The sequence below is a fragment of the Orycteropus afer genome, unplaced genomic scaffold, assembly GCF_000298275.1.
Source record: "Orycteropus afer afer isolate SDZICR_OR568_19922 unplaced genomic scaffold, OryAfe1.0 scaffold00009, whole genome shotgun sequence".
Taxonomy (NCBI): Eukaryota; Metazoa; Chordata; class Mammalia; order Tubulidentata; family Orycteropodidae; genus Orycteropus; species Orycteropus afer.
The window spans coordinates 23,609,954-23,629,631 of NW_006921596.1; the positions used below are offsets into that span (position 1 = coordinate 23,609,954).

The window sequence follows — 19,678 nt, forward strand, 5'->3', positions numbered from 1 at the left end:
AAGTATAGCAGGGATTGTGGGGCTGGCGCGGGATCGGGCAGTGTTTCGTTCTGCTGTGCATGGGGTCGCTATGAGTCGGAAACGATTCGACGGCACTTAAGAACAATGGAGTATTGCTTTTATGGAGACATTCAGAAATCTAAACACATGCCTATAGTAATGCCAGTAGCCTGGCTCAGACAATACATGCATTTTGCTAATTATTTAAAATCAGCTAAAGGTAAGACTTAAATACAGCTGAGACTAAATAAATACTTAAAATCTTTGCTAACTATACAGCAGCTGAGGAAACAAAAATGAACAGAAAATAGATTTTTTAAAAAATGATCTATGACTTTCACATGTAATAGGCAATAGTTAAGGGAAACGGTTAATCCAAGCTTGGTCCTTGAGAAATAATAAAATGTATTGAATGTACTTTGTGAGTGCAAGACTGACAATAAAATCAGTTCATATCGGTGCCAAGATAATACTGATAAGGAGTGTCCTTCAAGAAGGATTTTCTGACCTGACTGCTATTGTCAAAGTTGGTACAAGCTTAAAACAAATAACTCTAATGTGTATCCACAAACCAGGCAAAATTAGAATAGCCTTCCCTAAAGACTTGGTAAACATTCAATTAAAACTTCACAACTGTGAAGTGCAAGGCAGCTCTTCCTCTATCAGATATCTCAGAGTTCCTAGAGCTTTCACAGGGGTTAAAGTCTACTCCTCATCTCGTGAAAGTAAGATGAGGGAAGTACTTGCTAGGATAAAATTAATTTTCACATTAATAATTGTCTTATCTATTGTTTCAGTATTAGAAAGGTGGAAGTGATGTAATTACCATGCCATTAGGCTGATAAGCTGGATTTCAACTGCTCATGGGTGAAGATAAATTATTCTAATGCTATTTTCAGTCATATTATGAATTCACATTGTATTTTCCAATTGATGCCTAACTCTGTCTCACAAAGCTAATGTATTTACCTTCATTTTTCTTGATGGTGAAATTCGGATTGTTGACCATTTCTGGAAGAAGACTGTATAAGAAATAATGTCCGTTTTTAGGATCATCTTTATCCATGGCACTCACTGTTTGGATGACCTGGAACATAAAACTTGACGTTAGCATTTTGGATGACATCAAAGAGCTTATGCTGTCTTTAAAAGCTGAGTGATGTTCCTTTTGTGGTCTGATATTTTGGCCTAAGGACACCTTTTCAGCTTTCTAAATTATCCTGGATGGTTTGTGCCAAGGACAAGGAAAGACATTTGTCATTTTAAAACCTCAGCTGTGATCAATTGATGGAAATTAAGATCATTCCCTTTCTGCAACTTGAAATAGCAAAGTGAAGTGAAGTGTATTTGAAAATTCCACTGAGAAATTACAGGTTTCTTTCCAAGTTGAGTATATAGCAGCATTTAGAGTAAGATTTGGAACAGTTACAGTGATTACAGTGGGGCTCCTGGGAGAATGTTGGAGGTAAGGGACTTAAATCTTGGATCCTTATAGCACTTCTTTCACTTTACTCATCAGGTTACACGTGTTTGCCAAATAGAGTGTTCTTGGGCACAAACGGCACTGTAACAAACCTCTCTGATGAGTTGCATCTGTTTTCCTCCCCGTAATGAATACTGTTTTTAAAGCTAGTGGATAACACATGCAAACAATGCTTTGGAGTGTATCCTGAGATGAATAAATTATAGGGATTAGAAGAATTACCACTGTGCAGAGAGCTGTTTGGATACATACAGATACTTGGAATTGGTGCCGGTTGAATGTGCTTGTTGCATTTGCAAAGCTGCGTTAACTTAGTGCTAAATTTCTTCTTGGGATGTCAGAATATTATCTTAATAATTCATACTTAAGATTCTATGATATCAGTTGCTTCACTATGAAACACTGGACATCTAATGTCACCAATTATACTTATATTTCCACTGTAAGTAACTATAGCATAACTTCTACCAAAAAAAAGAGTCTATGAGGCATGGCATTCAAAGCAGTAAATTTTCCTTTAAAAAATTCTAACAGGGAAATTCTCTCAGGTTTATGAAATGTACATGGTGTCAACTGATACCTAATCTATTAGGTCTCATTCAACTTTGCCAGTTTCATCAAAGAGAAAAAAAATGGATCACTTCTTCTTGAGAAAGGAAATCACTAATTTGTATCTTCTCACCTCAACAAGTGGGAGAATCACAATTTCAGAAAACGTTTAGCAGTTATGGGGCTTTGCAAAGTGTCAGGCACATGCTGTGTGACAGGCAATGCATTAAGGTTATCCTGAGACTGAAATGAAATAACTTGTCTCAAATTCCGTTTCTTTTTTTCTCTTTCCAGTGGAATGCATTCCTACCATATAGATCTTTTACATTTGTTAAGGACCTTGTTCAGTGTCTTGTAACTAGTTATAACTAGTTGTAACTAGTTATAACTGTACATAGTCGGAGGGCCAATATTACATACAGTAGTACAAAATACATCTCATGAGTAGTAGTTTTTAAAAGATTGGATTCTGGAATCCAGCTACCTAAACAGAAGAGACAGGTTTACTCTTTATTTATTCTGTGACTTTGAGGGAGTTAATTATTTCTGAATTGTAGTTTTCTATGTGTACCAAAAATAACAAATGAAAAGAGTACCTTTTCTCATGAGGTTGTTTTGGTTATCAACGAGGTAATTCATGTAAATCTCTTAACACAGTTCGGGTTCGTAGTTAATAGTTAACGAGTGTTTCCATTAAAAAATCATTGCCATCCAGTGGATTCTGACTCATAGTGACCCTGTAGGACAGAGTAGAACTGGCCCATATGGTTTCCAAGGCTGTAAATCTTTACTGAAGCAGACTGCTACATCCTTCTCCCAAGGAGTGGCTGGCAGAGCAGCTGGCGGAGCAGCTGGCGGAGCAGCTGGTGGTTTCAAACAGCCGAACTTAAGTTTAGCAGCTCAAGGCTTAACAACTGTGCCACTAGGGTTCCTCCGATAAATGTCATTGTAATTATTATTACTGTTGTTGTTTTTAATAAGAGAAGCCCTGGTGGCACAGTGATTAAAGCATCTGAATGCAGACCAAAAGGTCAGTAGTTTGAATTCACCAGCCATGATGAGGGAGAAGGATGAGGCACTGGGCTTCTGGAAAGATTTACAGCCTTGGCAATATTATGGGCAGTTCTACCCTGTCCTATATATAGGGTCACTATGCATTGGAATTGACCCGATAGCTGTGAGCTCGGTCATCTCTTCATGACATAGTACTTTGATAACTGATTTTAGTCACAGGGTAGTAGCCTTTTCAGGTTAGAGAGGAATGTATTTATAGTTAGTTTATCTAGATACCTAGCATATCTGCTTTAACATTTAAGCACAGAAGAGGTCCCGTGGTTTCGTTTGGCAGAAATACGTATGAGTGAATGTGCAAAGGGAAAAACTTGAAACACAGATGATTGTTTTGTGAACAGCCTACGGGGAGGGAACTCTGGTAGCATAGTGCCTAAGGCACTTGACTGCTAACCAGAAGGCTGGTGGTTCAAACCCACCAGCCACCCCTTGGAAAGAAGGTTGGGCAATCTACTTCCGTAATGATACTGCCTCGCAAACCCAAGGGGAGGGGTTGCTATTAGTTGGGTCTGACTCGATGGCACATAATAACAACAACAACAATGTCCATCTGGTATCCTTTCTGAGCTCTGTGCTGGCTGCCCTAGGGAGCCCACATTTGGTGGGGATGCTGCTCATGAGTGTTACTTGATTAGCTAAGTAACCAACACCAAGACAAAGATGCAGTCATTTAGTTCACATGAAATAATGGAGCATAACTACCTGTCATACCACATCTGAGAAATCTAGTTTAGACATCACACCTGCCAAGACATGCTTTCCCCCCCCACACACACTATTTAGGAGCATTCCTTGCAGAAGGATGTCATGCTTGGTAGGGTGGAGGGTTGACGAAAGAGGAGGAGGCCTTCAAAGAGATGGATTGACACAGTGGCTGTGATGATGGGCTCAAGTATAGCAGGGATCGTGGAGCTGGCGTGGGATCGGGCAGTTTCATTCTGCTGTGCATGGGGTCGTTATGAGTCGGAAACGACTCCACGGCACCTAACAGCAACAACGTTTAGGCCAGTAACTCCTTAGACATGAAAATGATCACACCTACCCAAAAACTATTGACTCAGAATGTCCAGGGGTGGGGGCCTAGTCATTTACATTTTAAACGGCCCTCTCGGGTATTCCAATGCACACGCAAATCTGAGAACCATCATTTTGAGCCAAGGGAAAATAGTGGTGTTCACAGCCTGCTTATTATTCATTAACAGAATTTGTACTGTCAAGTTCAAGGCAAGCTCAGTGCATGCTGTGTTGGGGAAAAAGTGACTAAAAGCGTGAATCTCTAAATCGCCTTCCAAATAATCCATAAACTGCCCATGGTTAAGATTTTGGTTTCATCCATGCTTGACACTTCATTTTACTTTAATGAAGATGGCTACTACTTGGACTTTGTGTGTAAGAGAAAATGCCCAAGTAGGTCACTTGAAGGACTTGACAGCATTAAAATGCATGAAGATTCCCATATTAAACAGGCTGAAATTTTCATTGATGTAATGATATCTGAGTATACTTCAATTAGAACAGGAGAAGAAAAAGAATAACAGATTTTCAAGGAAGTACATCTCCACAGAGTTGATTGTATAGGCATACTGAGTACATGGCAAATGGAAGGCAGACACATTTTCCACAGTGAGCTACTATGACTTCAGTTTATTTAAAAGATAATAATAATTGTTGTTGTTGTTATGTGCCATCCAGTCGAATAATAATTGGACAGTAGTTTTTTGGATATGATATGAAAGTTTCTGGAGAGGTCACACACATTTAGGAGTATGTGCTGTTTATATATTTTCATTTCTATGGGTAAAATTGGGATGCAATTGAAAAATCCAATGTTTGATGATTCACTCTGGATCACTTTCAAAGCTGAAAGTAAAATATATATCCCTATCAGACTAACAAAGCATATTTAGGATGTTGGGATGAAGGAATGAATTGCAGGGCCATGCTTGGATTTGTATGTAAGCAGACTGCTCTATTCCATGAGACTACTAAGTTGAATTGCAACAACCCTCCCAATGCATGAAACTGAATTTTAAAATAATAATAATTGTGGGGCCTTATCATAATTCTTGGAGCCCTGGTGGTTCAGTGGTTAAAGTGATCAGCTGTCAACCAAATGGTCAACAGTTCGAACCCACTAGTCCCTACACAGGAGAAAGATACAGCAGTCTGCTTCCATATTGAGTTATAATCTTGGAAAACCTATGAGACAGTTGTACTTTGTCCTTACAGGGTCACTATGGATTGGAATAAAATCAAATGGAGATGGGTTTGGTGTTTTGGTTTGTCATAATTCTAGGAGCATAAAGGTTAAAGCGATCAGTTGCTTACCTAATGGTTGGCAATTCAAACCCACGAGCGGCTCTGCAGGGAAAAAAGATCTGGCAGCCATCCTGTAAAGATTACAGCCTAGGAAACCCTATAGGGCACTTCTACCTCATCACATAGAGTCAATATTAGAATTAACTTACTGGTACTCAGGAACATCATAATTCTAATTTTTTTTTCAAACCTGTCTATCACTGATAAATAATATTAAACCTAGAATTAGATTGTTTTTGTTCATGTTGTTGTCATTGTTAAGTGCTGTTGAGTCAGACCCAACTCATAGTGACCAGTGCTTGGGTTTCCAAGGCGGTATCACTATGGAAGTAGATTGCCCAACCTTCCTTCTGAGGAGGGGCTGGTGGGTTTGAACAGCCAGCTTTCTGGTTAGCAGTCATATGCCTTAGGCACTACGCCACCAGAGCTCCTGCTTTTGTTAATAGAGCTTATTAAACTCAATTTTGGACTACTTACCATTAACTGAAAAGAAAATAACAGTAAGTTATCATTGCTAATACAAACTTTTGGAAATGCAAGCACCCAACAAAAAATACAATTCTGATTATATAGATTGTTAAAAGACATTTGGAATATTATGGGATCTATTAGAAAATCCTATGAGTTCCTATAGATATTATTCATTGATTAGTGCTTAAGAGCCAGACATGGCAATATATGATGAGGTCCCCCCACCACCACTATTACCAGAACAGTGTCTCTCACATGGTAGCTATAAATGAGTACATGAATTAAAAAAATAGATACTTTTTTTGTGCATTGTCACTAATCCTCACATAACTTTGAGAGGTTAGTATAAGAAACTTATAGCACTGTAGTGTGTCAAAGACATTATGTATCAGATGTAACTGTTACCAAATTCGCTGCCTTCTCTCCTCATCCCACATGTATCACTCTACCTCAAAACCTTCTTGGCATATATATGTTCATGTATATATTCAGTTATATTTGGCTTACCAAACCCAAACTGACCACACTGCCCTAGAGTCTAATGCAACTCATAGCGACCCTATAGAACACCATAGAACTGCCGCATAGAGTTTCCATGGCTGTAAATCTTTACAGAGCAGACTGACACATCTTTGTCCCGCAGAGCGGTTGTTGGGTTTCAACCACCGACCTTTTGATTAGCAGCCCAGTGCCTTAACCACTGCATTGCTAGGGCTTCTTGACTGGGACTGAGAACTTCAGTATTTTCCAGAGTGACTAAGGATGAGTTCATCCTCAGTGCCCATGTGCTTTCTTTATGATTACAATATTTCCCTTTTGATTCTGACTCACAGGAACAACAGAATGAACATTTGGGCACCATAGTTTTGTCTCAGCATGGACAAGGTGAAAGTGGAGTATTCCATTACAACTCGGAATATTTCCTGAGGCTTTTGGAAGATACCTCTCTTCTCTAGAAAGACTCAGCAAAGAGAGCCAAGATGGTACCTGCAATCAAAGCACAGTCACTTTCTCAGGTACAACTTAATTTTCCTTTTTTGGGGAAATCCCACTGTAGTGATGCATATGTATTGCAATGTAATGGAAAAGGGGATTGATGAGAAGGAGGGATAAGTCAAAGGAAGTGCAGAATAAATGACATAATGTGTGGTTTTCTATTCACTCCTCTGCCTGTTATTGCCAGCTTTTTCCTAATGATCAGTATTAACTTTCCTGAAATACTAACTTCTGTATCTTAGAGCAGGACTTCTCAATTTAGGGAGCAAAGAACAATCCATTATTGCAGATCCACTGGCCCAAACTGCCCCAACTTGTATTTAAAGTAGTTTGGAATTGTTCATAAACAATTGTTCATAAACAAACCATCTACAAACTTTATTAGATGATCAATGATATCCATAACCAAATGAAATAAAACAAAGGTGGTTAAGACCTTTTCATAAAAGTGGGGTCCTTAAAATAAGAATTGTGCCTACAAGACAAATCAAATTATAACACTGATCATTAACTGTGAAATGGGAAAATACAGATAATCATGAAATTATATCCAAATCCACACAATTACCCCATTATCCTCAATTACTTCAAAGGCTGCATAATATAGTTCAAATGATAGCATGCTTGTATACATTTTTGGGCACTTTGATATTTTGGACACTCTGATACATCTCCACTGAGATTTTTCTATTTAAACCATTTTGCTATGTTACTTTTTTTTTTTTTTTTTTTTGCATGAATACATTCTTGCCTTGAAAAACATATTAGGTGGCTATTTAGAGCAAAGAACAGAGAACTACAGAATACCTAACAAGAGGTTATAGGTAAGATTCTATGGATATTAAAAAAAAAAAAAAAAATCCAAACACCTAAGTGAAGTCCTCAGTCCTGTGGGCAGGTATTTGGGGCTTGCACATTTATAACTCACTCTATACCTTTTGGTATCTTCCTTGATGTCACTCCTTTTTACTCTTCTTACCTTTGTTGAGCCTAACATGAAGTAAAATGATACCAAGCGAGGGCTTTATGTTTGTCTAATGTTTAGATTTTCCAAATCCTCCTGCCTCTTAATTTCTTATGCTGGATCTTGCATGTCTCAAGCAAACTCAAATAATCGACATAAAACTACCCCATACCTTGCCCTGCTTTAAATATTATTTAATAGTTACTTCTCTCTCATTGTTGTTAGTTGCCATGGAGTAGATCCTGACTTGTCGCGACCCTAGGTGTATCAGACTAGACCTGAGCTCTGTAGGGTTTTCAAGCCTGGCCTGTCTTTCAAGGTGCTTCTGGGTGGGTTCAACCTACCTACCATCCTCTCAGGTAGTAGTTAAGTGCTTAAGTGTCTGCACCACCCAGGGAGCCTGAGTGGTGCAGATGGTTTGCTCTTAGCTGCTAGCAGAAAAGTCTGTGGTTTGGACCCACATGGTAGCACCACAAGAGAAAGGCCTAACAAGCTGCTTCCTTAAAGACTGTGGCCAAGAGAAGCCTGTGCAGCTCACTTCTGCTCTGGAACCCGGGGGTCATTGTGAGTTGGAACTGACTCAAGATGGGTAATTAGTACAGTAAAATCTGCATTTCTCAGTATTGCTAGGAAGTCTCAACTCCTTTTCACATGACATTCCTCCCCTCTCCTATGTTCATCTTCCACTTTATTACTTCATAGGAGTATTTCCTAATGCCCCCTAATATTGTAAACATTACTTCATAGGCTGAGAAAATCTCTGTTGCTTCATTCCTGGAGTAAGATTTCACCAACTGTTCCCCTTTCCACTAGTTCATAGTTTTTTTCTGAGGGAAATTTTAAATATTTTATAATCAATTATGTTTGGTAAATGTCAAGACCCCTATAACCCTGTTGAAGATTCATATGCAGTCATGAATGATAAGAATCAAACAGTTGAATAAAACCAACAGAGGACAATATTGTTTAATTTTGTTTCACTCAGCGCTTCCCAACATTATTAAATACACACAACATATTGACATGTTACAACATAAGGTTTCCTCAGATACTTGCTTTGCAAACACTACCATCAAAAACTCCACCTGAGTCTTAGAGTGTGAAGGTGCCGTGCCCACACAGCTTGGCAGTTAGAGCTCCGTTACCGTTTTCTTCTCTGTCCTACCAATTACATGTCAGCTGTCCTTCTTACCAGGTCTTATTTGAAACCTCCTCCTGTCTACAATCAATTGTACTTTTTCCAAAGCCATGTTCATCAACATGGCTTCAACAAACACATAGAAACCAGTATACACATGTGTCTCATTTGCTTCCATCTTAACTTCTAATTCAGTAACTTGTAGGATGAAAATTAAACAGAAACTCCATCAGCCTGTGTGATAGCCTGGTTGTTATATAACCTTTCACACTATTTTCTTCATGGATCATCAATCTAGGTGAGATTGGGGACCAGAATAGAACATAGAGAATTTGGAATCACATCAGAAGTTCAGCCAATGCATATTAATGCTGAAGCATGGTTGGGAAAAGGTTTAGATAAGATAGTTTCCTAGAAATTGACTCCAGTGGATTTGGGGAAAAACAAAAACTTACATTTACTCACAAATTCACATAGAGAGGAATGAAGTATGAGCCCCTTCCTTTACCCTAATAAATAAAACCCTTAAAAAGTATCAGGGAGAGTTATTTCAAAATGGACAGTAGTCCTCTGTCATGTTGATCCATGCAGAAATTATTGATAGTGTTGCTTTTAGCCATAAAGCTCATAAAGATACAACACTAACAGCAACAGTAAAACCAACAAATATGTTAGGAAAGAACCTTTTACTTTGAGACTATGAGACTGACTAAAATGTAAGCTACTAGGAATTACACTTATTGAGTAGTTAAATCTCTCTCTCTTTCTCTCTCTCTCTCTCTCTCTCTCTAAGATATGAAAGATTAGACTAAGAAAGTTTAAGGTCCAAAGCTACAAAATTAGTACTGGTAGAGCTGGCACTCAGATTGTTCAAGCTTCAAATCCTTCAAATATATTTTTTCACTTAGGCTTCTTCCCCTCTGAAGTTGTGCTCTAAAAGTCATTAAAAAAAAAAAAAAGTCATAAAAGTTCAAGGCACTCTGGAAATGTATTTTTTTTTTCAAAATATATGGTTTCCTCAAATATTGTTTTATGCATCGTACTAATTTACCACCTCTTTACTCCACCCAGAATGGAATGAAAATAACATTTTATGCATTTTTGTTGAGGCCATCAATTTCATCTCAGTTTTAAAATCAATCCTGTCTCTCTCGTGTATGCAGATAGATCCTGAAAGATGCCTGCTGGCAGAAAAGTTAAAATTAAATCTCTCATATTTATTGTTTTCATGAGTGTTATAAAACGTCCTAATTTCATTTTATTGTTTCACATTTATTTGAAAAAGACCAACAGAACCTAAAAAGTACACACATAAATAAACAAAGTGGCAAACCCATTAATTGCTGGTGTGCATCAAAGGATAATTATTTTCACTTGTATCATTAAGCGTTGCTGCTTTTCATTTGAAGTCTCATGGAATGCTTTTGAGTAAATTATGCCTTATTGATCACAGGAGTTGACTTTTTTTCCCCCCCCCAATGCTCATTCTTCATCAGAATCTTATTCTCAAGACTGTTTTTCAAAGAGCTGTGTTGCACAGGCAAAGGATTTTCAAAGTTCTGCTGATATAAGGTGCATTGTGAGCTCCTAGAAAGTGCAGAGGCTTTAGACCTTTTGAGAACAAGCTTTGAAACCCATCTTTACCCCTTATCATCTCCTTGGTTAGAGTGTTATTCTTTTTCAGGCTCAGCTTCTGTATCTGTAAGTTGTGGTTGCTAACCCCAGGCCCTCTGGTAGCATAGTGGCTAAAGCACTTGATTGCTAACCAGAAGGCTGGTGGTTCAAACCCACCAGCCACTCCTCGGAAAGAAGATTGGGCAATCGTACTTCCATAGTGATACTGCCTCAGAAACCCAAGGAGGGGTCGCTATGAGTCGGGGCCGACTCGATGGCACATAACAACAACAACAACCCCAGGCCCTCAGAGCAGAGGTGTTGAGTGTATGGTAGATGCTTATATGTATTATCATATTTATCTCTGCATGAAGATTTATCAATCCCTTCTTTCCACCTCTACTGTTCCTGCCTTAGACCAAGAATCGTAGTCTTTTGCAGTTAGACTCCTAAATGCACTTCCTGCTAAAATATGCATGCACACGAGCAAATGTGTGTATGTGTGTGTAGATTTTATTCAAATGTAAACCTTGCTTTGTTTTACTATCATTCTAGCTCATGAGCCTGTATCCACAGATGTCTTCAATATTTCCAGCCAACCAAGGTCTTCGGCCTTCAGAGATCTTTGTACAAACTCATTCTGTTGGTTAAAGGCTCTTGCTTCTATTCCTTACATACCAAGTCTCTTATTTTTATAGATTCAGCCTAAATACCACCTGCTTAAAAACTAACAGGAGCGCTGGTGCCTCAGTAGTTGAGGCATTTGGCTGCTAATCAAAAGGTTGGTGGTTCAAACCCACCAGGTGCTCTGTGGGACAAAGATGAGGCAGTCTGCTTCTACAAAGTTTCCCAGTCTTTGAAACCACATGGGGCAGTTCTGCTCTGTCTTACAGGGTCCCCATGAGTCAGAATTGACTCAGTGACAGTGTTTTTTTTTTTTAAATACTTTTCCCTGACAAACTATGTAAATTGTATCCCCATTCTTTCTTTGTTCCTTTGTTTTCAGAATTGACCCATTGACAGTGTTTTTTTAAAGAATATTTTTCCCTGACAAACTGTATAAATTGGATCCCATTCTTTCTTTGTTCTTTGTTTCTCTGTCTACCTATTTGCTTCAATATTTTGCTCAGTCCTGTTTTCAAAATTTTAAATTATACTATTTATTCATTTTCTTCTCCCTACCTTTCTTTTTCTTTCTTTTTTTAAACAATTCCTCTTCCTCATTAAGATTAAAAAACGGGGGGGGGGGCACATTTTGTAGGGCCTAAGGCATTTGACTGCTAACCAGAAGGCTGGCAGTTCCAACCCACCAGCTACTCCTCAGAAGGGGTAATCTACTTCTGTAGAGATACCACCTCGGAAACCCAAGGAAGGGTCGCTATGAGTCGGAATCAATGGCAGTAAGGTTTTTTTGGTTTGTTTTTTTTAACGTTGTTTACCCAGATTATATTACAACCTCTAGCACTTGGTAGATGAATATACATAGCTCAATATAGGAACAAAGATTTTTCACATGAAGAGGCTTGATTGTGCACTGTGTGTTTGCCTGTGAATATTTCAAAACGTAAGTTTTGAAATACTAGTTACTGCCTAAGGCACTTGACTGCTAACCAGAAGGCTAGCAGCTCAGTCCCCAGCCACTCCTTGGAAGGAGGATGAGGCAATCTACTTCTGTAGTGATATCGCCTCGGAAACCCAAGGAGGGGTTCCTGTGAGTCGGGTCTGACTCGATGGCACAGAACAAAAACAACAAGCTAAATGGGGTGAATTGAAACCAACTTCTAAAATTTGTGACTGTCCATTGCATGGCAAGCATTAACTTAATATGTATCATCCATATGTACTGGTGATCATCTTTTTAGTTTTTTTTTTTTTTTTTTTCCCCCTAACTGTGATATTCCCATGATAAGCAAATTTCTATTTGCTGCAATATTGGTCAAAGATAAAAATAAGAGATTGAAACAGGTAAACCATGTTTTTTTTTTTTTAACCCAGATATACTTAACTTGGCTCCAACTTGTATAGATGGTGATGAGGCTTAAATTATACTCCATTAGCTTTTAGTAACATTGGTGACTCTTTCATGAAGGAAAAAAAGCTGAAATAATCTTTCCCCTAGCTACCTCAAACAATAAATAATCTCTGAGATAAAACATGGGGCTTTGACTCACACTTAGGAAGACAACTTTTCTGTTCATTCTTTGAATCGATGCACTAACGGAAGAAAATGACCCTAATTCTTATGTATTGTAGGCAGAGAAGTTAGCATCTGAAATAAAATCCAAAGAAGGCCCTCATAAGAAGAGAACATGTAGGACACAGATATTGAAGACCTTGGGGCCAACACTGGTCACTAAACCTCTGTGTTTTTCTTTCAGGGTTAGTTCTGAGTATGGTGGTTTCAAGGATACTGAAGGAACATACTGGCTTCTCTGCTCTGTTCCCTGTTTCTTCAGTCATCCAGCTAGACCATCATTCTCTTCAGACAGAACTTCATCTCCAGCTCACTCCCTTTCAGTACTTAATAGATGCTCCCTGTGTCTGGTGCACTGTACCCTACATTAAAAGTCATTTTCATTGTGAATCTCTCATTTTCTCCACTGCTTAGTCTCCTTCAGTCTCACATTCTTCTTCTGGAAAATTTGAGGCATTTTCTTATAATGCTGTCATTTCTAATTCTCCAAAGATATGTTTTCCAGGGAGTAAGCTCTATATTTAGGAGACTGGTTGTCTGTAGATGCCCACTGTCTACTCCAGTGTTGGCATATAGTTGGTGTTCCATTAATAGTCATTGACCACCACCAGGAGCTCTGGTGGCACAGTGGTTAAGGTATTCGGCTCTTAGTGAAAACGTTGATGGTTTGAACCCACCGCCCTCTCCATGGGAGAACGATAAAGCATTCTGCTTCTGGAAAGATTTATAGCCTTGGAAACACTACGGAGCAGTTCTACTCTGTCCCATGATTTGGAATTGACTTTTGATGGCAGTGAGTTTGTTTCTTGACCAACCCATACCACCATACTGGACAATGAGGTGCAGAAATATACCTGCCTTCTAATTTTGGAATCCTCAGCATACACTCCCATTTCAACCTTGATCATTAGAGAAGAATGAGTGGAGGATTTCCTCTCTTATAAACCAAAAAGACAAAATAACTCACTGTCATCCAGTCTATTCAGACTCACAGCAACCCCCACTGGGATTCCGAGGCTGTAAATCTTCACGGAAGTAGATTGCCTTACCTTCCTTCCATGGAGCAGCTAGTGAGTTTGAACCACTGACCTTCTGGGTAGCAGCCAAATGCCTTATCTACTATGCCACCAGAGCTTCTTAGTACAATAAAGACTTTCTTCTTTATACGTCCTGTTAAATTGAGGGCTAAGTACTCTTTAAATGGCTATGTCCTGCCATCATTGAATTTGTCTAAAAAATACACATCAACTTCTTTTATCTTTTAACCTAAAGTATATTACCATTTAGAAAACGAAAAAAAAAGTATCCACCTATCAGAAAATACCATATTAAAATTCAATTATTCAAAAGAGAGGATGTTAAAAATTTTAGGGAGGACAAAGAAGAGTCATGTTGATTTTCAGATAATAGGAACTGGGAGCTATTTCTGTGATGCAGATCCGTTAGTGTCTTGAGGGAACAGATCCAAGGTAATGATCATCTTTTCAACTGAAGAATCGTAAGAAGGTGGTAGGAGCAGGTATGATGTCTGATTCCACTTTCAAAGTGAACCTGTGCCTAGATTAGCACAGCTGTGCCATGAATTGGAGATAAATGCCTGGAAAAGGGGCAAGCAGACTCCTTCCCTTCCTTTCCTTTGATTCTGACTGTGCATAAAGTCTTTTTAGTGAAATCAAATAGAGCACAATAGAATTCTCTGTGTTCATGTTGATAGGAGTTTTTATTTTGTGAGATGTTGTAAAAATATCTTTGCAGAAGCTGTCTCTGTCCACTTTATTCAAACTGGGCTTTTTAATGGCTTGCCCTTGATTATCACTAATGATATCCAGGAACACCATCTCCCAGCAAGCTGATCCCCTTGAGTTTAACCTCCAATTCCTACCTTCCAGGCAAACTTGAAATTGTAACGTCTCATGCTTTTCTTTCTCTGAGGATGTTGTAAAGCAGACAGCGGTTGGTGAAAAATATTCACGTAATGATGACTTTACTGATAATTCAGTTTTTGACATTTATTTTTCATGAGCATGTAATCACCTGATAATGAATACTCTAGTTCCAAACGGAGCCAGCCATTTGTGTGGCAACCCATACTAGAGATGATGGAAAGTATATCTGTGTTGAACTGATATAAGTGATCACTAATGAGAGCAGGTAACAAATAGGAATTTTGAAAAACAAATCAAAACGTGATAGTTTAGCTATAAAAAATGACTTAGGAATGATGCATTGAATGAAGCAAGAGTCCTAACTGCCACAAACTATCCAAGGAGTTGAAGAAAATAAAATTATCTGAACCACTGTAGGTACATAAGCCAGTCAGCTCCATGTCAAAAATGATGCCAGAAGTCAAAGATCCGCTCCCTTCATGTAAATGATGAACTCTTAATAACATGCCTAAGCAGATTCAGGGAGCTCTGGTGGTGTAGTGCCTAAGACATTTGACTTCTAACCAGAAGGCTGGCGGTTCAAACCCACCAGCCACTCCTTGGAAGGAAGGTGGGCAGTGATATGGCCTTGGAAACCCAAGGAGGGTCGTTAGGAGTTGAGTCCAACTCGATGGCAGTGAGTTTGTTTTTTTTTTTTGTTTTTTAAATTTTGATCTTGCATAGAAAAACTGATGAAACAATGCATTTACTTTTAAAGGTAAGACCTACTGGGAAATAATTAAAACCTTGAAGAGCAGTCAAAATCCACAGGGCAAACCTCCAAATTCCTGGAGGTCCCATGTGCATGCCTATCAATATCAAAAAGATGAAGCTAATGTTGAAGTTTTAAAATACCAGTATCATTGACTCTCTAACCTTATGCGATGAATTTGGCATGAACAGTGAAGCTTTGTTTAAATTCTAGAGCATTTGCAAATTTCTATGTGATCTAAGAAGTCTGACTGATAGGTCAGTGATTGGTTACATTATCCCTGCAATGATCTTGCCCACAGGCCTGTATCCTTGACACTGGTCATGCACATATCCATCCATCCAACTGTCTGCCCTCTCGATCTACCTATAAAGCCAAATGGCAATATATGTTGAACATGTAAATTTCAATCTAGTTCATACCAAAAGGATCACAAATGAAGAAAAAAATAAATCTAACAGAGGGCAATTACACGTGAGGAGAAGTATTTTAAGTAATGTTGTAATGCTGGAAAAAGTGTATCCCTAATAAACAATGAATATTCTGAAGCCAACAATACTTGGTGGGTTCACATTGCTGACTGACCACCAGGGTGCCTGTTCAAAGTTAATTTTTATTATAATTTTAACTTGATTACGTGTGTGTGAAGGAGCTCTGGTTGCACAGAAGTGGTTCTAACCCACCAGCCACTCTGTGGGCGAAAGATGTGACAGTCTGCTTCCATAAGAATTTACCATCTTGGAAACCTTCTGGGGGTAGCTCTACTCTATCCCACAGGGTCACTGTGAGTCAGAATTGACAGCAGTAGATTTAGTGTTTGGGTTTGTGTGTGTGTCTTATTTTGGTAGGTGGAGACGACGTTGATCCTGCAGACAGGTGAGAGCAGTCTAGGGGAAAATACCCACTGCTTTCTGGGAGGTAACACATTGATCTTTTGTAATGATTAAATAAAAGTGGAGAGCTACAGTGTTATTCCTTACTTTAAGGGGGAAAAAAAGAAAAGCTGACTCTTGTCAGGTAAGCTCCTTGGCAAATAGTAAGTTTAATTCCTAACACCCACATGAGGCACAAGAATAGTTGGATCAACAACTCCAGTGTCATTCTGTCAGCTGCTGTTTATTTAAATTAAAATGTCACCATCCAGAAATAAATTAGGAAGTTGAAAAACGGTAAATTTCTTAAACATACAGTACTTTGGCACCTTGTTAAAATAAGTCTATTACATTTGTGTTTTTGTAGAACTTCACAGAGGCTAGTTCCATTCTGACATCCAGAGTATAGTAGGTTTCTGAATTTTGTTCTTCTTGCTTCTTCTACCTTCCCTCTCTCCTTTTTCTCTCTCCCTCCTGTCCTTCCCACTTCGTTCTGTCATATGCCCTCCCTTCCTCCTCTCTTCTGGTTTTCCATAGTGCCCCTAACTGTGCTATGAGGGCAGAGAATAATATAATACGACACAGAAATATGCAATTATGAGGTGATCTATTGGCATGCCTAAAAACAAGTGTTTCTCTTATGTTTATCCAAATGTAACTATATATTATTACAGACTTTAATATTCGATTCCTACAACTCGCTATATACCACTTGCCTTTTTGAATTCTACTACTATGGAGTAATTCATATAAGTACTTTAATATGAAACAAATATTCCCATTTCATGAGCTTTTCCCTTGCTGCTTGTAATTGGAAAATCATGAGTCAGGCCCCAGCCCTCTAAGACCTCCCTGCTGTCATCCACATTCTCAGATGTTTTAAGATAGTGTTTTGCTCTTGGTTCAGGGTTATTCCAATTCAGGAGCCAATTTGGTCATAAGTAGGAAAAGCAGCAGCATGTAAGGAAGGAAAGCATTCCTTCTCTGTTCCCATTTGGATGTGTTCCTTGCCTAAGACTTTGCACATTGTAAATGATGCAAATGCACATTAATGCAGGTTAGTCAACTATGAGACAGTTGTATACAAACATATTCAGCATTAACAACATGGAGATATTTACTTGGCCGGGCTTTCCATTTTCACATAAAAATGCCTCATATTCGGATGCGAATTCAGGGGCGTTGTCATTGACATCCAGCACTTTAATAGCAACAGGTACTCGAGATATCTGACTGTGGTTCCCTAAGGGAAGGAAAAGATAACATCAGCATTGAGGGTAGTGCATTTTGACCGTGCAACTCAACTTTCTTCTTGAAAGCATGGTTGTCTGTCATTTGGGTATTTTCACAACAGGGTGAGTGTGGAATGGAATCTGACCACTAGATAAAGGAAAAACAGCAAGTGCTTGACAGCTTTTTTTAAAAAGGGCAAATTCTTATTCCAAAGACCCTTTGCTGGAGCATCATTTGATGAAGACCATTTCTAAATTAATGAAAAGATGTTTTCTTGATGAAGCAGGCTTTGATTGATAAAATCAATACATAAGCATATAGTTCATATATGCTTATCTCTTTTTTTTTTTTTTTATCGTGGGGTAAACACAATCCAATTCTCACTGTAAGTTATTTGAACTCACTGAGTATTAGAAATGAACATTGAGAAACCAGCAAAAGGCCAAAGCCAAATCAGTTGCTGAGAAGGGACTCTTAACAATGGCAAATGGGTTAAGATTAAAAATGGGACATCCTATCTTTTTTTCATTTCTACTTTTCATTAAAAATTGAACTTGGGTTCTTTTTAGATAGAATGAACTCAGCTCATTTTAACACTGTAATTTTCTCATTAGTGTACACAGAAGATAATCTTCTAATCTTTCCAGGATAATTCAAATGTCATAGAACTCAATATACAATCCTTAATCCTTGGAAAAAATATATACATTTTAAAAATCATAAGGTGTGGTCCGTTAATATATTCTGACAACTAGCCAGGGCCACTTTGTGATTTTTCATTTGTAGTAAGTGCAACAGAATTTGACTCTGGCTGTGCCATACGATAAACTTTTGATCTCCTGTAAATTATACAGAATGCATTGGAGATGGCCAATTATTTATCTGTGTTTCTGTGACACTGAATATTTATAAGCAAGCCAAGAGGGGAAAAATCCTTGGTATCTGAATATAAACAAACAGACTTGTATTTGATACATCAAATTTCTTTATTTTTTACAACTGATTAATGAAATGTAGAGTCTAAAACCTTCAAATACTTTTAAAAAAATTCTTTTAATACAAAAGTACCTCTAAATTACACACACACAGTCAGTCCCATGCAAACCCACCAGCCACTCCTCGGAAGGAAAGTTGGGCAATCCTACTTCCGTAGTGATACTGCCTCGGAAACCCAAGGAGGGGTCGCTATGAGTCAGGGCTGACTGGACGGCACATAACAACAACAACAACAACATGCAATTCCCAACACCCCAGTAATGGAACACTGTAATCTTATTTCCTATAAATAGAACCAATGGACTCAAACATATCTCTTGATATACCGTCTTCTTTTGTTATCACATCTCCAATGCATTGGTTCACTCTTCATTTATAGAAGCAGCATACAACCTCCAGCATTGAAGGTAGGGAAACGTTTCAGAAAAAATGTATCCTCACACAACTAGCTTAAATTTTATGCTTTCTCTTTTCAATGTATCTCTGCAAAGTTTATATTTTAAATACAGTATTATTGTCAGGTCCCGTTGAGTTGGCTCTGACTTACAGAGACCCAATTTAAAGATTTACATCTCTTGTCTAGCTTACCCAGGAGCTAACTGCAGCTCCTGGAGGGTGAAAAAAGGACTATGTGAACTAAACAGACAGAGTTTGGAACCCCAACTTTACCACTTGCTACCTATGTGATACTGGGCAAGTTATTTGACCTCGTTTTATTGTTGACTATACTGAGATATAAGAAATTAATACTTTATTTACAGAATTACTATAAGTATTACTTAAGGAAAGTAAAATATAAGAAATTAATACTTTATTTACAGAATTACTATAAGTATTACTTAAGGAAAGTAAAAGTGCTTACATAATTCTAGGCAAACAGCCAAGGCATTTTAGCTTTTATCTTTTATAATTGCCAACAGCATCTGCACAGTGTATATTGATTGTTTACTATATCTAGTGTGTTATGTTTCCCATAGACATACATCATTTCAATCAGCAGTAGAAAGCTATGAGGTAGGTAATACAGTCCCCATTATTTTAGATGTGGAGACTAACACTAACAAACATGAGCCCTGTTCATAGCATACTACTGATTAAGTCCTCAAAACATACATAAATTTGATTTTTTGTTTTTGTTAAT

The 19,678-nt window shown here is 38.2% G+C and overlaps 1 protein-coding gene across 1 annotated transcript in view; it reads right to left on the reverse strand.

Moving 5' to 3' along the window:
- The window catches only part of CDH8 (cadherin 8), a 460,658-nt gene that overhangs the window by 77,438 nt on the left and 363,542 nt on the right, over positions 1-19,678 (reverse strand). The window contains exons 8-9 of the mRNA XM_007947691.2: positions 17,430-17,551; positions 970-1,087 (exon numbers count right to left, since the gene is read on the reverse strand). Of these exons, the coding sequence (XP_007945882.2) occupies positions 970-1,087; positions 17,430-17,551 (240 nt within the window). The remainder of the gene's footprint in view (positions 1-969; positions 1,088-17,429; positions 17,552-19,678) is intronic.